The 24,401-nt window shown below is 50.7% G+C and overlaps 1 protein-coding gene across 6 annotated transcripts in view; it reads left to right on the top strand.

The window, feature by feature from the left end:
- The window catches only part of IGF2BP2 (insulin like growth factor 2 mRNA binding protein 2), a 179,366-nt gene extending 158,974 nt beyond the window's left edge, over window positions 1-20,392 (top strand). For 4 of the 6 annotated variants that reach the window (XM_039478877.2, XM_039478878.2, XM_039478875.2 and 1 more), the window contains 6 exons: window positions 2,160-2,228; window positions 3,166-3,282; window positions 9,975-10,049; window positions 13,957-14,088; window positions 17,001-17,114; window positions 18,524-20,392. In XM_039478877.2, coding sequence (XP_039334811.1) covers window positions 2,160-2,228; window positions 3,166-3,282; window positions 9,975-10,049; window positions 13,957-14,088; window positions 17,001-17,114; window positions 18,524-18,616 — 600 coding nt within the window. In that variant the 3' untranslated portion in view covers window positions 18,617-20,392. The remainder of the gene's footprint in view (window positions 1-2,159; window positions 2,229-3,165; window positions 3,283-9,974; window positions 10,050-13,956; window positions 14,089-17,000; window positions 17,115-18,523) is intronic. The other 2 variants (XM_039478876.2, XM_074404670.1) reach the window with 2 other exon arrangements.
- The last annotated feature ends 4,009 nt before the right edge of the window (window positions 20,393-24,401 follow it).

Below are 24,401 nucleotides of genomic sequence, written 5' to 3'. Positions count from 1 at the left end.
CCTCTTGTGGGCATGAGGGGCTGCTGCAGCCGCTTTCCAAATCCAAGCGAGGCTCTCACTGAGGCGGGCCCTCTGTGGCCCGCATGTGTGGCTGGTAACCTACACACCCCTGGAGCAGCTTCTCAGGTTGTTCACATCTCTGCCTTCTCTCTCCAAGCTCAGAAAGGGCAATGGTTTCATTTTGTCCCTAATGGCTTATACGACAAAGTCCTAACCGTCAGGAAATTCGGGAGATAGAGAGCATGCCTGTCACTGTGACATTTGCTCAGGGGTCCTCAAATGAAAGCTGGGTCAGCAGACACCAAGCCCGGTCCATGTCTGACCACTGTTGGAATTGTCTTACTGGGAGACCATCTTGCAGGGTTGGCCTGCAGGGATTGGTTCCATGGTGCCCAGTGCTGTTCACCTCCTTTCCTGGAAGAGTGATGTCATTGTTGACCGGGCCTTATATAAAGCACAGCTCACAATTCTGCTGTCTCAGGTCAGCATTCTGCCTGTAAGAATGTGTCCGGTTGGGTGCGGTGGCTCACGCCTGCAATTCCAGCACTTTGGGAAGCTGAGGCGGGTGGATCACTTGAGGTCAGGAGTTTGAAAGCAGCCTGATAAATGTGGTGAAGCTCTGTCTCTACGAAAAAATACAAAATTAGCTGAGCTTGGTGGTACATGCCTGTAATCCCAGCTACTTGGAAGGCTGAGGCAGGAGAATCACTTGAACCCGGGAGGTGGAGGATGCAGTAAGCTGACGTCATGCCATTGCATTCCAGCCTGGTCAATAAGAGCGAAACTCCATCTCAAAAGGAAAAAAGTAGAATATATCAAATGAGAAATAGTTCCCTCTCATAGGACTCTTATCAGGATTAAAAGAGTTTATGAATACACACAAAATAGCTATGTTAGTATCTAATGCACAGTAGCTGTTCAGTAAAAAGCAGCTACTTGGACAGGCATGGTGGCTCACACTTTTAATCCTAGCACTTTGGGAGGCTGAGGCGGGTGGATTGCCTGAGATCAGGAGTTCGAGACCAGCCTGGCCAACATGGTGAAACCCCTTCTCTACTTAAAATACAAAAAAAATAGCCAGGTGTGGTAGCAGGTTCCCATAATCCCACCTACTTGTGAGGCTGAGGCAGGAGAATCACTTGAACCCAGGGGGCGGAGGTTGGAGTGAGCTGAGATCACGCCACTTTGCTCCAGCCTGGGCAAAAGAGCAAAATTCCATCTCAAAAAAAAAAACTACTTTCTAAATTTCTATTTTCTTAATAGCTCTACTTTTTTCTGTCCATATCTGCCCTCCTGTTTCCTGCTCCTCCCTCTCCACATTCATTCTTTTTTTCTCTCCTTTCAGTCTTTCTCTTTTTTTCTGCTTTATGGAGATGTGGTCTTGTCCTGTCACCCAGGCATGGCACCATTGCAGTGGTGCAATCATAGCTCATTGCAACCTCAAATTCCCGGGCTCGCATGATCCTCCCACCTCAGCCTCCTGAGTAGCTGGGACCACCGTGCACACTACCGCACCCAGCTAATGTTTTACGGAGATGGGGTCTCTCTATGTTACCCAGGCTAGTCTCAAATTCGCAGACCCAAGTGATTCTTCCATTTTGGATGCCCAAAGTTCAGTCTCCTTTTAAATTTCTCCCTTGTCAGGATTCTTTCCAGTCCTTCTGGAATTCTCATATGGAGCTGACTGATCTGTCTCCCCAGGAACACGTTTGCTCGTTCCGAATAACTCCTGGGGTATTGTCCAGCACACACTGTTCTTTTGAATCTACGACTCATCATTCCATTCCAGAAAATGGAAGGCACTGGCCCCGCCTCTCCACCAGGGGCCATGGGTGCAAGTGTCAGTGGGTGTGTATGTGTGAGTGCATTCACACCCATGGTATGTTCCTAGGAAGCCTCAAGCATGACTCAGCTTAGAGATGATGAATATTTAGCCCAGAGAGCCTCGGCAACCGGGGGACATCTCGCCACGCGTTCCGTGGTCTGAGTGGGAAAAGTGGAGCAGAGATCTGAGACGCAGAGGGACAGGCATGTAGACACGACAGTGGAGCCGGCTGATGCCACGGAGAGCCTGTGTTGCGTGTGGGAGATCTTGCCTCCCTGAGGATGGTGATGGTCCCTGAGGGCACCTGCCCACTGACCGTTTCTCTCATGCGCAGACCCACTCCGGATACTTCTCCAGCCTGTACCCCCATCACCAGTTTGGGCCGTTCCCGCATCATCACTCTGTAAGTGCCTCCCAGTTCAGCCGCGTCTGCCGCTTTTCTCTCTCCTGGGGCTGGGCCCGCTTGGCCTTTGATGGGCTGGCCAGTGAACATTCACAGTGCAGCTTCTGTCTCCTGTGGCTCTGGGTTGTCCTGGGAGTGACGCCCCTCAAAGCATGAGCCAAACTGCCCAGCACCTGGGCGTCCCCAGGGTTCTTCAGAGGCGGGTGCCCTTCCCATTGCACAGCGTGCGTGTGCTCACACGCCTCCCAGGTGGCAGGAGCTGCTGTGGACGAGTGAGCAGGAGGCTGGGTGAGGAGGCACTGTTGGCCCTGAAGAGCAGAGTTTCCAAAGCTCTTTGGACAAAGTCTAGCAAATCAGGTCATGCCATTCACACAGACCCCACTTGCAAGGAACCCTGGCAGCCTTGCCCAAGAGCCTCTACCTTTTGTCACAGGGTCCCAGGAGGGGTGGTGCACCCCATCAATCTGGGCTGTCACCACGCAGCCGGGTCAGGGCAGGTTTCCTTGTGAAATGCTTCTCTGGCTACCAGATGGGCGGAGCACCTGTCCATTCCCTCTCACAGATGCCTTGGGGGCTGTCCTCAGCCATGTGTGTTTCATAGCTGCTTTGATTTCTTGGAAGACGCAGGAGAGATACAGATCGCATTTGTGTAAGACAGAAAACCTGTGAACAGACAGCTCTTAGAATCCAACAAACTGAGATGCTTGAGAGACCCTTGATTGTCACCAGCGCTGCCTGTGCTCATGTCCCTTCCTCAGGCTCCACACCTGCAGAGCCATAGGCCGCAGAAGGATCCCAGCCACCGTTTTAGCCATTGCCTGGGGTTGTGGGGCCTTCCCACCATGGGGTTCGTGGTGAGGCGCATGGCACCTGCTCAGTGCCTGGAGGAGAAAGCCCAGTTAGAATGATGTCTTCTTTCTTGTCTTGCCCTCCCAAGTATCCAGAGCAGGAGATTGTGAATCTCTTCATCCCAACCCAGGCTGTGGGTGCCATCATCGGGAAGAAAGGGGCACACATCAAACAGCTGGCGAGATTCGCCGGAGCCTCCATCAAGGTGAGGCTGCCCCTGACAGCCCTTGCGGCACTTCCTCCGCCTCCCCTCAGCCCGCGCCCCTTGTTCCTTCTCAGTCCCAGGCCCCGCCACACCACACAGCGTCAGAATCCCACAGCGTCTGGGACAGACTATTCCCATCTGCTCTCATCTCTCCTTTTCTTCTTCCTGTACTGTTCAACTCACCACTGAGTGAGGAGGAAAAGTATTCGTAGCAAACCACACAGCCTAGTCCTGTTTGGCTTGTTGTTGTCCTCAAGAGGATTAAGCAAAGAAAGGCTGAGGACTTTCCCAGGCTGAGGGAAGGGACCGCAGTGGAGTGATAATTTAGCAGATGTCCAAGTAAGATGCTGCCGTTAGTCTCTGCTTCACAAGCTCTGAACTTTGAGAAAAAAAACTCTTTGTAAAGCAAAGATTAAAATCAGCTGGGCGCGGTGGCTCCCGCCTGTAATCCCAGCACTTTGGGAGGCTGAGGCAGGTGGATCATGAGGTCAGGAGTTCAAGACCAACCTAGCCAACATGGTGAAACCCCGTCTCTGCTAAAAATACAAAAAATTAGCCGGGCGTGGTGATGTGCGCCTGTAATCCCAGCTACTCAGGAGGCTGAGGCAGGAGAATCGCTTGAACCCAGGAGACGGAGGTTGTGGTGAGCGGAGATCACGCCACTGTACTCCAGCCTGGGCAACAAGAGTGAGACTCTGTCTTACTCAGTTTAAAAAAAAAAAAAAAAAAAAAAAAGGATAAAGCAAAGAAAGGTTGAGGATTTTCCCAAGCACTGGAGTGATAGCTTAGCAGGTGTCCGCATACGATGCTTTAATTAGTCTCCACAGGCCCTGAACTTAGAGAAAATAGTATGAACGAGAAACTCCTTGAAAAGCAAAGATAGAATCATACACAAAAGCTCATGCTCCACCCCGACTTGCAGCCTAGCCTGAGCAGAGAGGCTCAGGAGGGGAGGCCCGGCCTTCCGGGAAGGCTGAGTGCTGACGTGGCTGCGCCACAGGCCCACATCCTGCCTCCTCGAGCACAGCGTGGAGAGTCGCCGGAGAAGCTGAAAGGGGAGGATTATTTGCCCCTGGTCCTGCTCCAAGCCCAGCTATCAGCTCTGAGTCACGGGCAGAATGCCGAGCACGTCCCAGGCCTCACGCAGCACTTTCGAAAACAGAGTTTTTGTTGTTACGCAAAATAATTTGCTACCATGGGACAACCCGGAATTCCAAATGAGAAGTCCCATGACTGGGAGAGAAAGAATGCTTATACTTTCTCCCAAGAAGAGCTGGAATTTCTCCCACAGCAAGTGTGCTAGAGAAAAAACAAACCCAAACATTCTGAGTAGTACAGAAAAAGGATCGCACTGAGCCTGTCATATATATGTACATGTTTTTTTGTTGTTTGTTGCCTCTCTGCTCAGGAATTTCACTCTTGTTACCCAGGCTGGAGTGCAATGGTGTGATCTCGGCTCACCGCAACCTCCGCCTCCTGGGTTCAGGCAATTCTCTTGCCTCAACCTCCTGAGTAGCTGGGATTACAGGCACGCGCCACCGCGCCCAGCTATGTTTTGTATTTTTTTAGTAGAGATGGGGTTTCACCATGTTGACCAGGATGGTCTCGATTTCTTGACCTTGTGATCCATCCGCCTCGGCCTCCCAAAGTGCTGGGATTACAGGCTTGAGCCACTGCACCTGGCCCTCTATGTACATGTTTTAAAAATAGGGTCTCACCCCGTCACCCAGGCTGGAGTGCAGTGGCACATCTCGGCTCACCGCAGCCTCCGCCTCCCAGGCTCAAGGGATGCTTCTGCCGTGGCCGCCTGAGTAGCTGGGTGTGCACCACCATGCCCAGCTAATTTTTGTATTTTTAGTAGAGATGGGGTTTCTCTGTGTTGTCCAGGCTGGTGTCAAACTCCTGACCTCAAATGATCCATCCTCCCAAAGTGCTGGGATACAGGCATGAGCCACCGCACCCAGCCAGCCATCTGGGAATTTCATTTTGGTGAATCATTTTCCCTCTCAGGCCTCATTTGTCTCACTTGCAGAGTGGACAGACAGGATGAGAGCCCCGAGATGTGGGGGGCCCTTGTGCCTAGCAGGCCTGCTGCAGGTGAGACCCCAGCCTGGGCACTGATAGGCAGGTGCTGGGCCCGCCCCTGAGGGTGGGCTGAGCCAAGTGTGGAAGAGCCCCCGGCTGGCTGCAGCTGTTGAGCCTTGCCCAGCGTTCAGTCCTGCAGTCTGAGATGCCAGGCAGCAGAAGAGACAATTTCAACTAAAAGGGACTGGAGAGATCATCTCATCAGATCCACCTCTCGTTCAGCAGGGAGAAGTGAGGCTGAGAGTGCAGGGACGCGGGCCAGGCACACGTGTGCAGGGCTGCCTCTGAGTTAGAAACTGCCGACTCCTGGGACAGCGAGCCCCTCCTGAGGCTCCCCACCACAGTACCTTCTCATTTACTGTTGCCCATGAGGAACTGGGGTCTGGGGAGTTTTTACTGACTTGTCCAAGGCCACAAACCTGAAGAATGTGAGAGCCAAGATTTGCCCAGATTATCCTATTTCTGCTCCAGTGTGTTTCCACTGTAGCACCCTAAGTGTGATGCCATAATCATTCCCAGGAGGGCCTTTAGGAAAATAAGAGAGACAGAGAGATCAATCCCGTGGGCTGCATCCCACAGTCCCATGTCCCAGAGGGTCGCTGTGCTCCTGGCCTCTGTGATGGGCAAAGACAGCAGTGCTGCATCGGGAGGACAGAAATGGCTCTGCAGCTTAGGAAGGGCCAGACAGTGTTTTTTATGCTGGACCAACAACCTTCTCCAGCAACCCTCTACTTCCCCAGCTCCTGCCTCTCTCCATAGCATAGATCAGGGAGGCCAAGTATTTGTGAAGGAAATTTCCAAATTTTTATTTGTTTTTGTTTTTTGAGACGGAGTTTCGCTCTTGTTACCCAGGCTGGAGCGCAATGGCGCGATCTCGGCTCACCGCAACCTCCGCCTCCCGGGTTCAGGCAATTCTCCTGCCTCAGCCTCCTGAGTAGCTGGGATTACAGGCACGTGCCACCATGCCCAGCTAATTTTTTGTATTTTTAGTAGAGACGGGGTTTCACCATGTTGACCAGGATGGTCTCGATCTCTCGACCTCGTGATCCACCCGCCTCAGCCTCCCAAAGTGCTGGGATTACAGGCTTGAGCCACCGCGCCCGGCTTATTTCCAAATTTTTAAAAGCAATCAACTGGGTGCAGAGGCTCATGCCTGTAATCCCAGCACTTTGGGAGGCTGAAGCGGGCGGATCACCTGAGGTCAGGAGTTGGAGACCAGACTGGGCAACATGGTGAATCCTCATCTCTACAAAAATATAAAAATGTAGCCGGGCATGATGGCGAGTGCCTATAATCCCAGCTACTCGGGGGGGCTGAGGCGGGAGAATTACTTGAAACCAGGAGGCAGAGGTTGCAGTGAGCTGAGATCATGCCACTGCACTCCAGCCTTGGTGACAGGGTGAGACTCTGTCTCAAAACAATGAAAATAAAAAAGAAAATCAACTGGTTTTTGCTAGATTCCCTTTGTCTCAGCAGGTACCTGAAAGCATCTATCTCTAAAGCAAGACCGATAACTCGAGACCCCATCCCCGGTTCTGTTTCACCAGTCTTTGGGGGGGCCACAGCGGGGGCACATTTGATGCTGCTGGGCAGGGAGAGCCTCACACTCATCCACGGAGCAGAGTGCCCAGAGGAGGTGGGCTGGGCTGAGATCTGGGTGATGCATTCCAGGAGATGCTGTGGTTGCAGGTGAGAGCTGAGCTCCATCACCTGCCTTTCCTGTAGAACGCCTGGGCAGCAGGCTTCCAAATGCTGCACACACTTCAGTCAGCCAGTGACGCCTAGTTCCAGATCCTTACCCCAGCCCCACTCACCCTGTGATCTTGGCAGTTATCTCTGGGTCCCATCTGCTTCAGACATAAGCTGGGGTCCTCATTCCTGCCCCTTCAGAGGGAGTGTGCCCATGGGATGACATTCCAAAACTGCAGAAGAGCACGAGTAGCCCTCTGACCTCTGGTCTAGGCTGGTGAATGTCGGGCAGTAGAGCCAGCGGGGGTGTCTTTTGGAATCTGAGCAGAGCAGCCCCAGGTTACTAGGAAGCGGACGGTGACGGCAGAACTGATTTGGTCCGCGTTAATCATGAATCAGCCATTCACCCCTCTCCGTTTGGATAGTGGTGGGAGCTGGGAACCACACGGCCCTGATCTGCGCTCTCTCATGTTCTCTGAGATAAGGACCGGGTTTAATGCTAGGTATGGATCTCGAAGTAGAGTCAAGGGTTCTTGCCAAAAGTCTCAATGGCCAGGCTCTGTGTGACCTGCCAGAGGGTGTCAGACCCCCGGACACACTCAGATCTGCATTTTTTTGGCCGGGGCCCTGCCAAGAAACGGCTGCCCACAGCAAAGGAAGTCCCCAACGAAGCTCAGCTGTCACCTGAGTCTCACATTTATCCTCATGCCTCCAAGTAATCAAGGCCAGAGAACTCTTCACAGATCCCATGAAGGGGTCCCTCCTTCCAGAGCAGGACAGGGGTCTGAGCATGTCTTGGCTATGTATTCACAATAAAGCTGGGCAGCCACCCTGGACCCTGAGGCCCATGGATGGAAGCACACACTGAGAGGAAACGAAATTGAACCCTCTAGAGGTGGAGGTCTTCTTGAAGGAGCCCAAGTGACTCAGTGGCCCAGAGGCAATGTGTGCACAAATGCCACACGAAGGGTGAACCCCATTTCACCAAACAGATCTCTTTCTTGAGACTTAGTCTCAGGAATGGCGACTCCCTTGAACCCCTGTTTGGTTTTGCCTTAGAACATGATGGCCCCGTCACTGACCATGTTTCTTGTTTCGTATTTGCTCTTAGCCTAGACCTGCATCTGTGGCCAGCCTGGGGCAGGTGTGTAAGTAAGACATTATGAGATGCGCCTGTGTCCTGACCTCATTCTTGGCTCATCCTTACATCCCTAAATGCCTGGTGGGCACTCATTTTACCTTTTTTTTTTTTTTTTTAAAGACAGTCTCTCTGTTGCCCAGGCTGGAGTGCGATGGCTCCATCTTGGGTCACTGTAACCTCTGCCTTCCAGGTTCAAGTGATTCTCTTCCCTCAGCCTCCCAAGTACCTGGGACTACAGGCACCCACCACCATACCTGGCTAGTTTCTGTATTTTTAGTAGAGATGGGATTTCACCAGATTGGCCTTGAACTCCTGACCTCAGGTGATCCATCTGTCTCGGCCTCCCAAAGTGCTGGGATTACAGGCATGAGCCACTGGACCCAGCCTCGTTTTACTTTTGATGACATTTAATTTTGCCAAACTGTGTTAGTAAGTTTTAATTTTGTATTTGTTTTTAGCTAAAGTTGTTTTGGATAAAGCAGGGTATATAGAAACAAAACTATAACAAGGATCTCTGTAACAAAAATGCCTGCTCAGCCCACGTTTGAGTCGAGTTACAAAAGAACCTGAACTCACAGAGACGGAGAAGCAGGTCGGGCACAGTGGCTCACACCCGTAATCCCAGCACTTTAGGAGGCCAAGGTGGGCGGGTCACTTGAGCTCTTTGGAGGACTTTGAGACCAACTTGGCCAACGTGATAAAACCCTGTCTCTACTAAAAATGCAAAAATTAGCCGGATGTGGTGTCCGATGCCTGTAGTCCCAGCTACTCGGAAGGCTGAGGCAGAAAATTGCTTGAACCTGGGAGAGGAGGTTGCAGTGAGCTGAGACCTCTAGCCTGGCGACAGAGCAAGACTCGGTCTCAAAAAAGAGAGGCTTAGAGCTTGCTGGGCCCAGACCCCATGTTTCACAGATGAGGGGATGGAGGCACAGCAAGGGGAGGGATTTGTGGAGCCAGGCCTGGAACCAAGGTGCCCCCATTCTTCTCTGCTGCTGTTTTACGTCGGCCCATTTGCTGTGGAGGAAGCAGTCCTGACCTCACCTACTCTAATTCAGTCACTTGCAGCTGACTACCCCCATGAGCTGAGAGTTAGAAGGAGAGCTTTGCTCAATTTCACACCTCGGTGGACCTGCCCTTCCTTCCCTTTGGGCCCTGGGGGGGTTGGCAGAGCCCATACGCCTCTCTTCCGAGAGCTTTTGACTCCCTGGCTAATTCCTAAAACAGCTCAGTGAGAGGAGGCCCATCAATGTTAGCGCTTGGGGCAGGGACAGGCAGTCACTCCTGGCCTGTGTCTGACTCTCCCGGATGGCCAAAGACCCCCCCCCTTTTTTTTTTTTTGAGATGGAGTCTTGCACTGTCTCTGCCTCCCGGGTTCACATGATTTTCCTGCCTCAGCCTCCTGAGTAGCTAGGATTATAGGTGTGCACCACCACGCCCAGCTAATGTTTTGTATTTTTAGTAGAGACAGGGTTTTACTGTGTTGGCCAGACTGCTCTCGAACTTCTGACCTCATGATCTGTCCGTCTCAGCCTCTCAGAGTGCTGGGATTACAGGCATGAGCCATCGTGCTGGCTAAAGACCCAGATTTGATACTGAGCATTACAGTTGTGACTTCCTAAGACCAGGGTGGAGACAGCCTGGCGTCAGACAGAGCCAGGTGTAACGGCAGAAGCAAGACCGGAATCTCCTCCCACTGTGCTTGCCGTCCGCATAGACGAGAAAGAGGCGCTGGGGAATGTAGCCGAGCGTCAGCATTTTCCTCTCCCATGAACCACAGATCGCCCCTGCGGAAGGCCCAGACGTCAGCGAAAGGATGGTCATCATCACGGGGCCGCCGGAAGCCCAGTTCAAGGTTAGTGCCAAGGGCCACCTCAGCCCTGCAGGCTCTGGGCACTGAGCAGCCGCCTCAGAGGCACACTCAAGGCTCTTCCTTGGCAGCCCTGCCTCCGTTTCCCTTCCTGCCGCTGCTCACCGGGCACAGGCTCACCCAGTCATCCCCATCTCCATCCACGTTCCTGCTCCTCTACACGTTCACCCTCTGCTGGGAAGCCCTCTTTCCCCTCCCTCCCATGGAAGAGTCTGTTGGCGCCTAGTTCGAGAGCAGCACCTCCTCTGGCATGCTGACCCCTTAGCTCTGGTTCTGAAGATGGGTGTCTCCAACTCATTTAGGCATTTCCACCCTCAGGCTGTGGCACACTCACAGGTGTAAGGGCAAATAGCATGGTTTCTTGGAAGTCCTTCCGTGAGGGGTGTTCTGCTTTGCTTTGTTCTTGCCTTCTTTTCTCCCCTAGATAAAGAATAGCTTGAGCTTTCTGAAAGTTATAAATACATATTTCTTTATAAAAGTACAGTCCTTATCATTAAAAGTATTTAAAATTAATGGCTGGGTGCTGTGGCTCACGTCTGTAATCCCAGCACTTTGGGAGGCTGAGGTGGGTGGATCACCCTGAGGTCAGGAGCTTGAGACCAGCTTGGCCAACATGGCGAAACCCCGTCTCTACTAAAAATACAAAAATTAGCTGGATGTGGTGGCACATGCCCCGTAATCCCAGCTACTAGGGGGGCCAAGGCAGGGGGATTGCTTGAACCTGGGAGGCAGAGGTTGCAATGAACCAAGATCATGCCAGTGCACTCCAGCCTGGGCAACAGAGTGAAACTCCATCTCAAAAAGAAAAGAAAATATTTAAAATTTAGCTGAAAAGAGGAAAATTACCCCTGTGGAACCAACTCAGACGCAGCCTAAGCCAGGTGCAGTCAGCAGTGGCAACGCTCCTGTAGTTCCCGCTGCTCAGGCGGCAGAGGCAGGAGGATCCCTTGAGCCCAGGCTTTTGAAAACAGCCTGGACAACATAGCAGGGCCTCATCTCTAACCAAAAGGAAAAAGATAAAAAGCAGTAACCCATCAACCCAATACTGGGCACCATGTGGAATATCCATTTAACAGAATAGTACTCAGCCACAGAAGAATGAAGTACTGATGCATGGTGAGACATGTGAACATCATGCTAAGTAAAAAGTCACATGCCAAAAGCCCCATGTAGGCCAGGTGTGGAGGCTCGTGCCTGTAATCCCAACACTTTGGGAGGCCAACACTTTGGGAGGGCTGCTTGAGCCCAGGAGTTTGAGGCCAGCCTGGGCAACACAGTGAGAACCCCGCCTCTACCAAAACAATTGCTAAAAGTAGCTGGGTGTGGTAGCATGCACCTGTATTCCCCGCTGCTTGGGAGGCTGAGGCGGGAGGATCACTTGAAGATCACAAGAAGCCTTGAAGGTCAAGGCTGCAATGAGCTGTGATCACGCCACTGCACTCTAGCCTTGGTGACAGAGCAAGACTGCCTCAAAATAAAAGCCACGTATGAAATGATTTCATTTATATGAAATGTCCAAAATAGGCCAATCCATAGAGACAGAAAGTGGGAGGGGTGCGGTGGCTCACGCCTATAACCCTAGCACTTTGAGAGGCTGAGATGGGTGGATCACATGAGGTCAGGAGTTCAAGACCAGCCTGACCAACACGGAGAAACCCCATCTCTGCTAAAAAAAAAAAAAAAAAAAAAAAAAAAGAAAAATTAGCTGGCCGTGGTGGCATATGCCTGTAATCTCAGCTACTTGGGAGGCTGAGGCAGGAGAATGGCTTGAACCTGGGAGGCAGAGGTTGCAGGGAGCCCAGTCTGGGAAACGAGAGTGGAACTCTGTCTCAAAAAAAAAAAAAAAAAAAGTAGATTGGTAGTTGCCAGAGAATAGGAGGAGTTGGAACTAACTGGTAATAGGTGTGAGGTTTTTATGTGGGGGAGTGCTATAAAAATGTTCTGAATAGATAATGATGATGATTGTACAACATACCACAAAAGTGTATACTTTATTTTTTTTAGTTTTTATTTTATTTTTTTTTTTTGAGATGGAGTCTCCCTCTATCACCCAGGCTGGAGTGCAGTGGTGCAATCTCGGCTCACTGCAACCACCATCTCCCGGGTTCAAGTGATTGTGGTACCTCAGCCTCCCAGGTAGCTGGAATTAACAGGCACATGCTACCATGCCTGGCTAATTTTTGTATTTTTAATAGAGATAGGGTTCTTTTTTACTTTAAAAAAAAAAAAAGGCCGGGCGCGGTGGCTCAAGCCTGTAATCCCAGCACTTTGGGAGGCCGAGGCGGGTGGATCACGAGGTCAAGAGATCCGAGACCGTCCTGGTCAACATGGTGAAACCCTGTCTCTACTAAAAATACAAAAAAAAATTAGCTGGGCATGGTGGCGCATGTAATCCCAGCTACTCAGGAGGCTGAGGCAGGAGAATTGCCTGAACCCAGGAGGCGGAGGTTGTGGTGAGCCGAGATCGCACCATTGCACTCCAGCCTGGGTAACGAGTGAAACTCCGTCTCAGGAAAAAAAAAAGAACAGTAGGTTCTTGGCTCCTCTGGCTTTGGAGTTAGACATCAAAAAGAAAGATCATGCTGAATGTAGTGGCTCACACCTGTAATCTCAGCATTTAGGGAGGCCAAGGTGGGATGATCACTCGAGGCCAGGAGTTCAAGACCAACCTGAGCAGCATAGTGAGACCTCATCTCTAAAAAATAGAAGTCTGGGCAAGGGGACTCACGTCTGTAATCCCAGCAGTTTGGGAGGTCAGGCAGATCATGAGGTCAGGAGTTTGAGACCAGCCTGGCCAACATGATGAAACCTTGTCTTAACTAAAAAATACAAAAATTAAGGCTGGGCACGGTGGCTCACGCCTGTAATCCCAGCACTTTGGGAGGCCGAGGCGGGTGGATCACGAGGTCAAGAGATCAGGACCATCCTGGTCAACATGGTGAAACCCCGTCTCTACTAAAAATAAAAAAAAATTAGCTGGGCATGGTGGCACGTGCCTGTAATCCCAGCTACTCAGGAGGCTGAGGCAGGAGAATTGCCTGAACCCGGGAGGTGGAGATTGCAGTGAGCCGAGATCACGCCATTGCACTCCAGCCTGGGTAGTAACGAGCGAAACTCGTCTCAAAAAAAAAAAAATACAAAAATACAAAAATTAGACAGGCATTGTGGCAGATGCCTGTAGTCCCAGCTACTCAGGAGGTTGAGGCAGGAAAATCACTTGAACCTGGTCAACATGGGAGGTGGAGGTTGCAGTGAGCCAAGACCATGCCATTGCACTCCAGCCTGGGTGACAGAGCAAGACTCCGTCTCAAAAAAAAAAAAAAAGAAAAAGAAAACATGAGCTGTGATTGTGCCACTGCACAGGCTGGGCACAGAGCAGGACCCTGTTCTCCATAAAAAAAATTGCTCCAATTTAAAAAAAAAAGCAACATCAGGCTCTTCAAATCCCATTACCACCACTATCACCTCCATCCTTCAATAACCAGGGGTGTGACCCTGTGATGATGGGAGTTAAGAATCCCCTGAAAAAAATTCAGTCAATCAAGCGAACATTTATAGGTGACGACATGGAAATAAGACATAGAGTTCCATCCCCTCACCCATCCGGTTAACCCTGACGCACAAAAAGCTTCCTAGAGGAGGCAGTCCTGTGAAAACCACCAAAACATGAATGCCCATCACAGTTTTCCAAGTGCAACCATTGGATGTGGCAGGAGTAGCACCTCCCAGGGCTGTGAGAGAGCTGAGGCTGGGGCGCGCAGCTTCCTGTGTGTCCCGGGGAGCATGGGAGTGGGGGTGACCCATTGTCTGGACTCTCCAGTGCCCTTAGCAGCACAGGTGAAGTGGCTGGCTGCTGACTGGCTGAGTCATTAGTCATGTCTTGCTCTCTCAGGCCCAGGGACGGATCTTTGGGAAACTGAAAGAAGAAAACTTCTTTAACCCCAAGGAAGAAGTGAAGCTGGAGGCCCATATCAGAGTGCCCTCTTCCACAGCTGGCCGGGTGATTGGCAAAGGTGGCAAGACCGTAAGTGTGCTTCGGGCTCGCTTCATCACCTGGGTCAGATTCCCCGCCGGGGCCTTACCTGAGTTCCTCAGACTCCCCTTGGTGCCTTCTCTCCCGATGGACGGTCAGGGTCTTTGGCAGACAAACTAAGGCTCTCCTGGCATCTGAGCCCTTTGAGGCATGCGGATCCCAAGGACAAAAATGTCATCAGCTTCACTCTACAACTTAGGGCCCCCATCCAGAGTACTAGAAGTCCGGCACCAAAAGCACCACGTTCCTGTGCCTGGTAATACTCATCTTGGCTCCATGGTAAATGAAGGTCTCCACTCCCCTTTAGACCCACACAGAGCAGCCATTATTTTCCTATTTTAGGAAAAATGAAGGCTGGGTGTGGTGGCTGAAGCCTATAATTCCAGCACTTTGGGAGGCTGAGGTGGGTGAAACACCTGAGGTCAGGAGTTCGAGACCAGCCTGACCAACATGGAGAAACCCTGTCTCTTAAAAAAAATATAAGAAAAATGGGGGCTGGATGCAGTGGCTCACGCCTGTAATTCCAGCACTTTGGGGAGGCCAAGGTGGGCAGATCACAAGGTCAGGAGTTTGAGACCTGGCCAGTATGGTGAAAAAAAAAATTGGCCGGGCGCAGTGGCAGGCGCCTGTAATCCCAGTTACTCAGGAGGCTGAGGCAGGAGATTTGCTTGAATCCGGGAGGTGGAGGTTGCAGTGAGCTGAAATCATGCCACGGCACTCTAGCCTGGGTGACACAGCAAGACTCCGTCTCAAAAAAAAAAAAGAAAAAAAATGGGAGTCCCACTGAGAGAGGTGCTACCCACTTGGCAGCTACCCCACGTGGAAGACCACTGCCTTTCCTGAATTTCACTCAGGCCCATGCCCTACACTCTCTCCCGACGCCCGGCCCTCCTGACAGACGCCTCCCGTCCCTGACTCCCTCCTGCAGGCTCCATCTTCTGGCTGTTCCCCAAACATGGCTATAGGGGAGCTATTTTAGCAGTGGGATGGTGAGCAAGGACATCTTTTTTTAATTTAAAAAAAAAAAAAAAAGATCACCTACATTTTCTACTGGAAGGTGGCAGTAACAAATGCAATGGAGTTTGATAGGTGCCAGGGCATTAACTCTGAGGCCTGTCGGAACGAGCAGCTGGTCTGGAGACCCAGGTGTGTTCTGGAACGTGACTTACTGGCCTGGGTGGGGAGATGAGCTCTGAGCTGTTCAGCGGAGCCTAGCGCAGGTTGCTGGCAGGGTGGCAGTGTTGGGTGGCAGAAACCTGTGGGCTCTCTCCAGTGCTTTGTGTGTGTGTGTGATTTGCTGTTTTTGTAAAGTGTGGTTTTTTTTTTTTTTTGAGACAGAGTTTCGCTCTTGTCACCCAAGCTGGAGTGCAGTGGCATGATTTCTGCTCACTGCAGCCTCCACCTCTGGGGTTCAAGTGATTCTCCTGCCTCAGCCTCTCAAGGAGCTGGGACCACAGGCACCTGCCACCACGCCTGGCTAATTTTTTGTGTTTTTAGTAGAGACAGCGTTTGATCATGTTTTTCAGGATGGTCTCACGCTCCTGACCTCAGGTGATCCTCTTTGGCCTCCCAAAATGCTGGAATTACAGGCATGAGCCACCGTGGCCAGCTGTAAAGCTCTTTATATAGAAACCCTTAAGCAGAATTCAAAACCAAGTTCTAGATATAATGAGTCAGCTTTATACCAAAGAATAAAATGGTGTGGAATCAGATGACTCCCTGTCTGCAGAATGCAGTCAGCCTCCCAGGGCGCACACTGCGCTTTAGGCAGGGCGGGAATGTAGGAGGCAAAAGAAAGCAGATGGATCGGTAGGGAGTGGAAGCCTGAGCCCCAGGTGTCCCGTTTGGCTATTTCAGAACCAGTCACTGAATCCTCTTCTCCTAAAGCACATGCTGAACCTGACTTTGAGCTGGGCCTCATACCAGAGGCCAGAAGATGGAGTCTGAGCCCGTGGGAAGCGTACGTTCCTGTTGGGAAGCAGGTGCAGTGAGGCAGCAGGCAGGAGAAACAGTGCAGGCCGGGGTTGGAGACATGAGCTCAGCATGGGCTGAGCTTCCTGGGGTGGCCTGGGATGGGATCCGGTGGCAGGAAGCAAGGACAGCAGTCCAAGGGCAGGAACAGCACGAGCAAGGCTTGGCAGCAGGAGTGAAACCGAGGAGGGAACGGCAGGGCAGATTCGCAGGGAAAGTTAACTGAGAGGAGGTTTGGGCTCATGGTCAGCACCCGGGAGAGCATGTCCAGGAGGAAATATCTTACGGGCTGGGGTGGGGAGCGGGGGGTTATTGGAAAGCCTTGGTCTCTGTGAGCATGTGCAGGCTGCATTGATGGGAACTCCAGAAGAAGAGAATTCAGCTGGGCGCGGTGGCTCATGCTTGTAATCCCAGCACTTCGGGAGGCTGAAGTGGGCAGATCACAAGGTCAGGAGTTTGAGACCAGTCTGGCCAATATGGTGAAACGCCATCTCTACTAAAAATATAAAAGTTAGCCAGGCGTGGTGCTAGGCACCAGTAGTACCAGCTACTCAGGAGGCTGAGGCAGGAGAATTTGGTTGAACCCGGGAGGAGGTGGTTGTAGTGAGTGGAGATCGTGGCACAGCACTCCAGCCTGGGCGACAGAGCAAGGCTCTGTCTCAAAAAACAAAAGAGAGAATTCAGCCTCAGAAGCAGCCCCAGGGGTCCATGGCTGGACTCCCTCTCCCTGTCTTTGAGCCTCTTAGGGCCCAACCAACATGGCCCCATGTTCCCAGGGGCAGGGAAACCCCCAGGGGTGTCCTAGGTAAAAGGAAAGAAGAGCAGAGTCCAGCCTCCTCCTTCCCCCACTCCACCCCTTCCACTCCCTCCTGAGACCACCTCACTGATACAGAGGGAACCTCTCCACCCTGTGGCCTTTTCTCCCTTCACAGGTGAATGAATTGCAGAATTTAACCAGTGCGGAAGTCATTGTGCCTCGTGACCAAACGCCAGATGAAAACGAGGAAGTGATCGTCAGAATTATCGGGCACTTCTTTGCTAGCCAGGTACTGTGCTGAGGGCCCCGTCTCTCCTGCAAGTCTCTCTTCAGTTCTCTGCTAAGCTACTGGTGGCCTGTCAGGTGGCCGCAGGCCCTGAGCACCAATACCCCCCAACATGGAACCTCTCCCTTGTTCTTCCTGGCTCTTCAGGGACGGCCCCCAGAGCAGGGGACATTGTTCACACTTCTCTCCGCTGTCATCCCTGAGGTGTGGTAGGTGCTTGAGGAAGAACATAGAGTTAAGCCCCTAAGCAAAGCCAAGCAGTTTCCAAGCCAATTCCAAGCTCCCTGCAACGCTTTAGCGCATGGTCTCAGCGTCCTCAGCCTCAGGCCTCAGGCCTCAGTCCCAGCCTCCCCGCTAAGAGCCAGGCAAGCCCACCCTCTGGATTTCTCCCCCAAAGCCTGAGCACTCAGTGTGAAAGCTTACATGCTCATGGCAAGAGAGCCTTGTTTCTCATTTCTCTCTCCTCTTCCTCCTCCTCCCATCTCACCACAACCCACCCTATCACAATGCTGCACCTCCACACAGCTGCTTCTCTTTGGCTGGGAAAGGCCAGCGCCTCAGCGTCATTTGGCCTCTTTCTCTTTGATGCTTTTGTAAATTGAGTTTTGGGAGAGGGCATTCCTGGTCTTTATTCTAAGCCAGTGAAGACAAACAGTGTACTTGGCATAAGCAGACGCCGAAGGTTTGTCTCTAAGCTGTCCGCCTGCCCTCCCAGTGCCTGTGCCTGTGCCAAGACACCTGATGGTCTAGGAAAGGGCACCTGTCACACTCTGGACCCCTCACCCCCACCCCGCCGTCCCCACACACACACACCCAGTGCCCTTCGAAATTCTCACTTGGGTCTTGTGCAGTCAGAGTCCTGGCCACGCCCCTCTCCTGTCTCCCAGCTCAGCTCCTCATGTTCTGGAAATGTGTCCGCTTCCTGCAGGAGTTGAGTTTGCAGGGAGCTCCCGCAGGGACAGCGCTGGGCTGGGTGAGGAGACAGGTTCATGTGTGTGCTCCAGCTGTTGAGGGTAGAGCGACTGGGCTCAGCTCCTCCCTCCCTCCCCTGCCCGTTACACTGTTGCCCTCTGAGCCGCTCTAGAACGGGGCGGGGCAGGAGCGGCAGGGGAGCCCGGGTGTGGCGTCTGACTTGCACAGCCCCTGGGGCTGGCTGGCTCCCTGCTTCTGTTTCCTGGCCTGTCTGTGCAGCCAGGAACTGGAAGCTGCCAGAGTTCATCCCCGTACCCTGGGCCTTGGGGAGGGAGTGGGGGGGACCTCTGCCACTCACTTCCAGGCAGAGCAGGGGCTGATGCTGGGCCCAGCAGACCACGCTTCTTCCCCCGAGCCCCAGCGCCTCCCCTGCTGTTTGTCCTCAGAACTGGGTTCCTTTTTTCCCTGTCCTCTCCTCTCCCTTCTCTCCCTTGCTGCAGACTGCACAGCGCAAGATCAGGGAAATTGTACAGCAGGTGAAGCAGCAGGAGCAGAAATACCCTCAGGGAGTCGCCTCACAGCGCAGCAAGTGAGGCTCCCACAGGCACCAGCAAAACAACGGATGAATGTAGCCCTTCCAACACCTGACAGAATGAGACCAAACACAGCCAGCCAGATCGGGAGCAAACCAAAGACCATCTGAGGAATGAGAAGTCTGCGGAGGCGGCCAGGACTCTGCAGAGGCCCCGAGAATCCCAGGGGCCTAGGCGGGGTGGGGAAGGTCAGCCAGGCTGGCCAGAACCACGGGCCCCGCCTCCCGCCCCCAGGGCTTCTGCAGGCTCAGCCATCCACTTCACCATCCACTCGGATCTCTCCTTCACTCCCACGACGCTATCCCTTTTAGTTGAACTAACATAGGTGAACATGTTCAAAGCCAAGCAAAACGCACACCCTTTTTTGTGGCAAATCGTCTCTGTACATGTGTGTACATATTAGAAGGGGAAGATGTTAAGATACGTGGCTTGTGGGTTACATGGGGTGCCTGCCGCGGTAATATATTTTAGAAATAATATATCAAATAACTCAACTAACTCCAATTTTTAATCAATTATTAATTTTTTTTTTTTTCCTTTTTAAAGAGAAAGCAGGCTTTTCTAGACTTTAAAGTCTTTCTTTGGGAGGTCTCACTGTGTAGAGAGGAGCTTCAAGGCCACCTACACAAAATTCACCCAGAGGGAAATCTGGTCGGAAGGACACTCGCCGCAGTTCTGGATCACCTGTGTATGTCAACAGAAGGGATACCGTCTCCTTCAAGAGGACACTCTGTCACTCCTCGTCCCTGTCTAGCTCATACACCCATTTCTCTTTGCTTCACAGGTTTTAAACTGGGTTTTGCATACTGCTATGTAATTCTCTGTCTCTCTCTGTTTATCTCTTTCCTCCCTCCCCGCCCCTTCTCATCCATGTCCATTCTTTTGAATTCCCTCATCCCTCCATCTCGTATCTATGCACCTCCCCCCTCCCCCCCAGGCAAAGCAGTGCTCTGAGTATCACATCACACAAAAGGAACAAAAGCGAAACACACAAACCAGCCTCAACTTACACTTGGTTCTCAAAAGAACAAGAGTCAATGGTACTTGTCTTAGCGTTTTGGAAGAGGAAAACGGGAACCCTTCAAACGGACCCATCCACCAAACAAAGAAAAAAATTCCACAATGAAAGAATGTATTTTGTCTTTTTGCATTTTGGTGTATAAGCCATCACTATTTAGCAAAATGATTTCTTTCTTTAAAAGAAAAAATGTGGAGGAAAAGTAGAAATTTACACGAGGTTGTTGGCCCAGGGCGTTAAATTTACAGATTTTTTTAACGAGAAAAACACACAGAAAAAGCTACCTCAGGTGTTTTTACCTCAGCACCTTGCTCTTGTGTTTCCCTTAGAGATTTTGTAAAACTGATAGTTGGAGCATTTTTTTATTTTTTTAATAAAAATGAGTTGGAAAAAAAATAAGAAATCAACTGCCAGCCTGGAGAAGGTGACAGGCCGAGTGTGCAACAGCTGCTCTGAACTGTCTTCCGCTAGCCGAGAACCTAGATGGCCTTCTTTTGGACAAACCTTGAAAATGTTTATTTAAAAAAAAAAAAAATGACAAAAACAGAGAGAGAATATTGGAGATGTCCTGAATTTTAATAGGGTACGCGCCATTAGGGCTTTTTGCGCTAAAGGATGAACATGTACTGGTTTATGTGAACAAGCCATTTTACCACCAGACTGCAATGCCAGTTTCCTCTACTGCAAACAGTGTTCTGTGACAAAAAAAAAAAAAAAAAAAAAAAAAAGAAAAAAAGAAATATATCCAGCTAACAAGATCCTGGTGTCTTGGTGTTTTATTTTACTAAGTATTGCCTCATCCCAGGTGCCAACTGAGTCCCAGCTCTGAGGGACCTGGGGAGACGGGCGGCGGCGGTGGCCAGGATCTGCACAGCTACCCTGAGGAAGCTGGCTTGGCCCAGGAAAGTCTTTGGGAGAAGCTAACAACCTGCATCAGTGAGCCAAGTATGGGGCCTAGACCGGTAGCATCAGTTACCACCTGGGAACCTGTTAGAAATGTAGATTCTTGGGGTCCACCTTGAATCAGAAATCCTGGGGGTTTGAGGCCCAGCAACCTTTTCAGCAAGGCTTCCAGGTGATTGCTGTGCACACTGAAGTTTGAGAACCGCAGAGCTAGAGGGCTGGATGACTGCTTGTCGAGCTAGGGAAGACCAGTCCATCCTTGCGGAACTTCAAGCCTGGCCGGGCAAAGCTGCTTTCTACGTGGAGGAGAGGGGAATGATAAGGCACCCGACAGTTCCGGGGAAGAAGTACTTCTGCCTCGACGGGAGGCTTGCTTTTAAGTACAGGTGCACTTCAGGGACCTTGCAGGGTCAGTTCCAGACCACCGCGGGAAAGCGAACTTGGCAATAAAATGATTCATACACGTGTTTTGGTGTTCCTCTGCTTATGAGTAACGTTTACACTGTAGTCCATTGAGAGTGCAATCAGTGTACGTATCTTAATCAAAAATACTTGATTGCTAAATGCCAAGTATGATCTGAGCCTTAGACAAGGCATAATCTTTTGGCTAGTGAAGAGTTTGGCCTCCGTGTTGATGCTGCTGACTGAAGGTAGGCTGGCTGTGGCAGTTTCACTCTAAGTGAAGTTTGCCGCATCGATTGACTCTTCCTTTCACAAAATAGTCCTCCATAGCGTGGGATGCTGTTTGATGTAGCACTTGATCCCCAGTAGAGCTGCTTCCAGAACTGGAGTCAGTTCTCTGAAACCCTGTTGCTGCTTCATCAACCAAGTTTCTGTAATATACTAAAACCTTCCTTGTCCTTCACAATGTTCACAGCATCTTCATCTCAAGAAACCTCTGCTCATCCATAAGAGGCAGCTCCCCCCATCTGTTAAAGTTTGATCGTGAGATTGTACAGTTCAGTGACCACTTCTAGTCCTCTTGCTGTGTTCACCACATCTGCAGTTACCTCCTCCCCTGCAGTCCAGAACCCCTCAGTATCATCTGTGAGGGTTGGAACCAGCTTCTTCCAAACTCCTGTTAATGTTGGGATTTTTACTTCCATGAATCACAAATGTTCCTAATGACATGGAGAACGGTGAATCCTTTCCAGCTTTTCAGTTTACCTTGACTTTGGCCAGATCCATCAGAAAAATCATTAGCCTATGAAATGGGTTTTTTTGTTTGTTTGTTTTTTGGTTTTTTTTAGAATGGTAAATGAGCATTGACTTCAACAAAGTTACCAGTTGCATTAGCCCCTAAGAGTCAAGCCTCCTTTTGAAGCTCTGAAGCCAGACATTGACTTATGCTTTAGCTGTGAAAGCCCTAGATGACATCTTATAGAAGGTTGGTCAGCATTCAAAACCTATTGTTGCTGTGGCCACCTTCATCAATGATCTTAGCTAGATCTTTTGGGTAACTTGCTGCGGCTTCCCCAGCAGCTCCTGCGGCCTCACCTTGCACTTGTAAATTACAGAGACATGTCCTTAAGCCTCATGAACCAACCATTGCTAGCTTCCAGTTTTTCTTCTGCAGCTTCCTCACCTCTCTCACCCTTTATAAAATTGAAGAGAGTTAGGGCCTTGCTCTGGACTAGGCTTTGGCTTAAGGGAATCTTGTGACTGGTTTCATCTTCTAGCCAGACCACTCAGACTTTCTCCCTGTCAGCAGTAAGGGTGTTTCGCTTTCTTACTATTCGTGTGTTCACTGGAATAGCACTATTAATTTCCGTCAAGAACTTTTCCTTTGTATTCACTTGGCTGTTTGGCATAGAAGGCCCAGCTTTCAGCCTGTTGTAACTATCAATATGCTTTCCTCGCTATGCTTAATCATTTCTTGCTTTAGATTTAAAACAAAAGATGCGTAACCTTTCCTTTCACTTGAACCCTTAGAGGCCATTACAAGGCTATTAAGTGGCCTGTTTCAATATTGTTTCTTACAGAATAGGAAGGCCGGAGGAAAGGGAAAGATGGGGAATGGCAGGTCAGTGAAGCAGTCAGAACGCACAGCCTTTATAGATGGTTTGCCGCACGGGCATGGTTTGTGGTGCCTAATTACAAAAGTGATATCAGAGATCACTGATCACAGATCACCGTAAAATAATATAGTCATGAAAAGTAGAGCAAGAATTACCAAAATAGGACACAGAGATACAAAGTGAGCATATTGGTGGAGAAATGCCAATAGACTTGTTTGATTCAAGGTTGTCACAGATGTTCAATTTGTAAAAAAAAAAACGCAGTATCTTCAAGTGCAATAAAGCGAAGTTTCGGCAAACTGGCTATGCCTGTATTCTGGGAAGTCAGAAGGGCAGGATCAGCCTCAGGCTGGGGTGGGTCCTGGCACTCCCACCAACGGGGTGTGCAAAGGTTGGATGAGAAAAGTGCTGCTCCATTTATGAGCTTAGGTTCATAGACTTGGGGAGCCTACCAGAGATGACTGCTAAACATCCATGTGATCTGAGGAATAAAGAGCTAACGCTTGACTGCTGGAGGTAGCCAGTTAGGCTTTTGGGATGACAGTTCATAGCACAGCAGGGGCAGATGGTGGTGTACTGATGGGATTCCAGAGTAGCCCCTGTACCATGTCAAATGTGTTCCTCACTGATGTCCTCACTCCTTTTCTCATTATTTCCAATTTCAGTGATGCTGACTTGACTTTTGAAGTTTTACGGCATGGAGCTGTCCAGCTGTTCCCTCTACTGCCACTTTCAATACTATGGCTGGCCTGAATATGGACAGGGACAGCTGGCCCTTCGTGTGACCAGCGGAAGCCCCTGTATCTGTGGCTCCACCTTCTCCCTCCTCCATTTAGGACTCAAGCCTGCTGCCCCCACAAACGTAGAAAACAAGCCATAGGTACCAGCCAGCCCAAGAGGAGTCAGGGGATTCTTGGCAACCAAGGTCATTACTGAAAGCTGTTCCCTGGTTGAGGTATCCATGTCAAATGAGCGGGAAGGACACTTTTTTTTTTTTTTTTTGAGACGGAATTCTCGCTTTGTTACCCAGGCTGGAGTGCAGTGGTGCAGTCTCTGCTCACTGCAGTCTCTGCCTCCTGGGCTCAAGCAATTCTCCTGTCTTGGCCTCCTGAGTAACTGGGATTAAAGGCGCCCACCATCACGCCTGGCTAATTATTGTATCTTTGGTAGAGGTGGGGTCTCACCACGTTGGCCAGGCTGGTCTATTAACTCCTGACCTCAGGTGATCCACCCACCTCAGCCTCCCAAAGTGCTGGATTATAGGCATGAGCCACGACGCCAAGAGAACACCACATCTTTTTGCTTTTTTTTTGAGTGGAGTTTTGCTCTATGTGTCCAGGCTGGAGTGCAATAGCATGATCTGGGCGCACTGCAACCTCCGCCTCCTGAGTTCAAGAGATTCTTCTGCCTCAGCCTCCCGAGTAGCTGGGATTACAGGCGTGCACCACCATGCCTGGCTAATTTTGTATTTTTAGTTGAGACAGGGTTTCACCATGTTGGCCAGGTTGGTCTCAAACTCCTGACCTCAGGTGATCCACCTGCCTTACTTAACCTTCCAAAGTGCTGGAATTATAGGCGTAAGCCACAGCGCTCAGCCTAGAACAGCACATCTTTAAAGGAAGAGCTTTAAGTACAGGCCCAAGAACTTGGTGATGACTCTCAGGATGAGGAGACATCAGTGAGGGGGAGAAGTGACACAGGAACCCTCAGAAGTGGACCCATTTGGCTCCATCCATCCTTTTCATTCCTTGGCCTATATTACAGGTGGCAGAATTTCCGGTTTAGCTTCTAAAGTGCTTATTTCCAAACTGTTTGCCCATGAATATGTGCAAGGAAGATGGGGAGA

Source organism: Saimiri boliviensis, chromosome 8 (assembly GCF_048565385.1).
Source record: "Saimiri boliviensis isolate mSaiBol1 chromosome 8, mSaiBol1.pri, whole genome shotgun sequence".
NCBI lineage: Eukaryota > Metazoa > Chordata > Mammalia > Primates > Cebidae > Saimiri > Saimiri boliviensis.
Note: the sequence above shows the minus strand (reverse complement) of the source record. Positions and strands in the feature narration are given on the sequence as shown.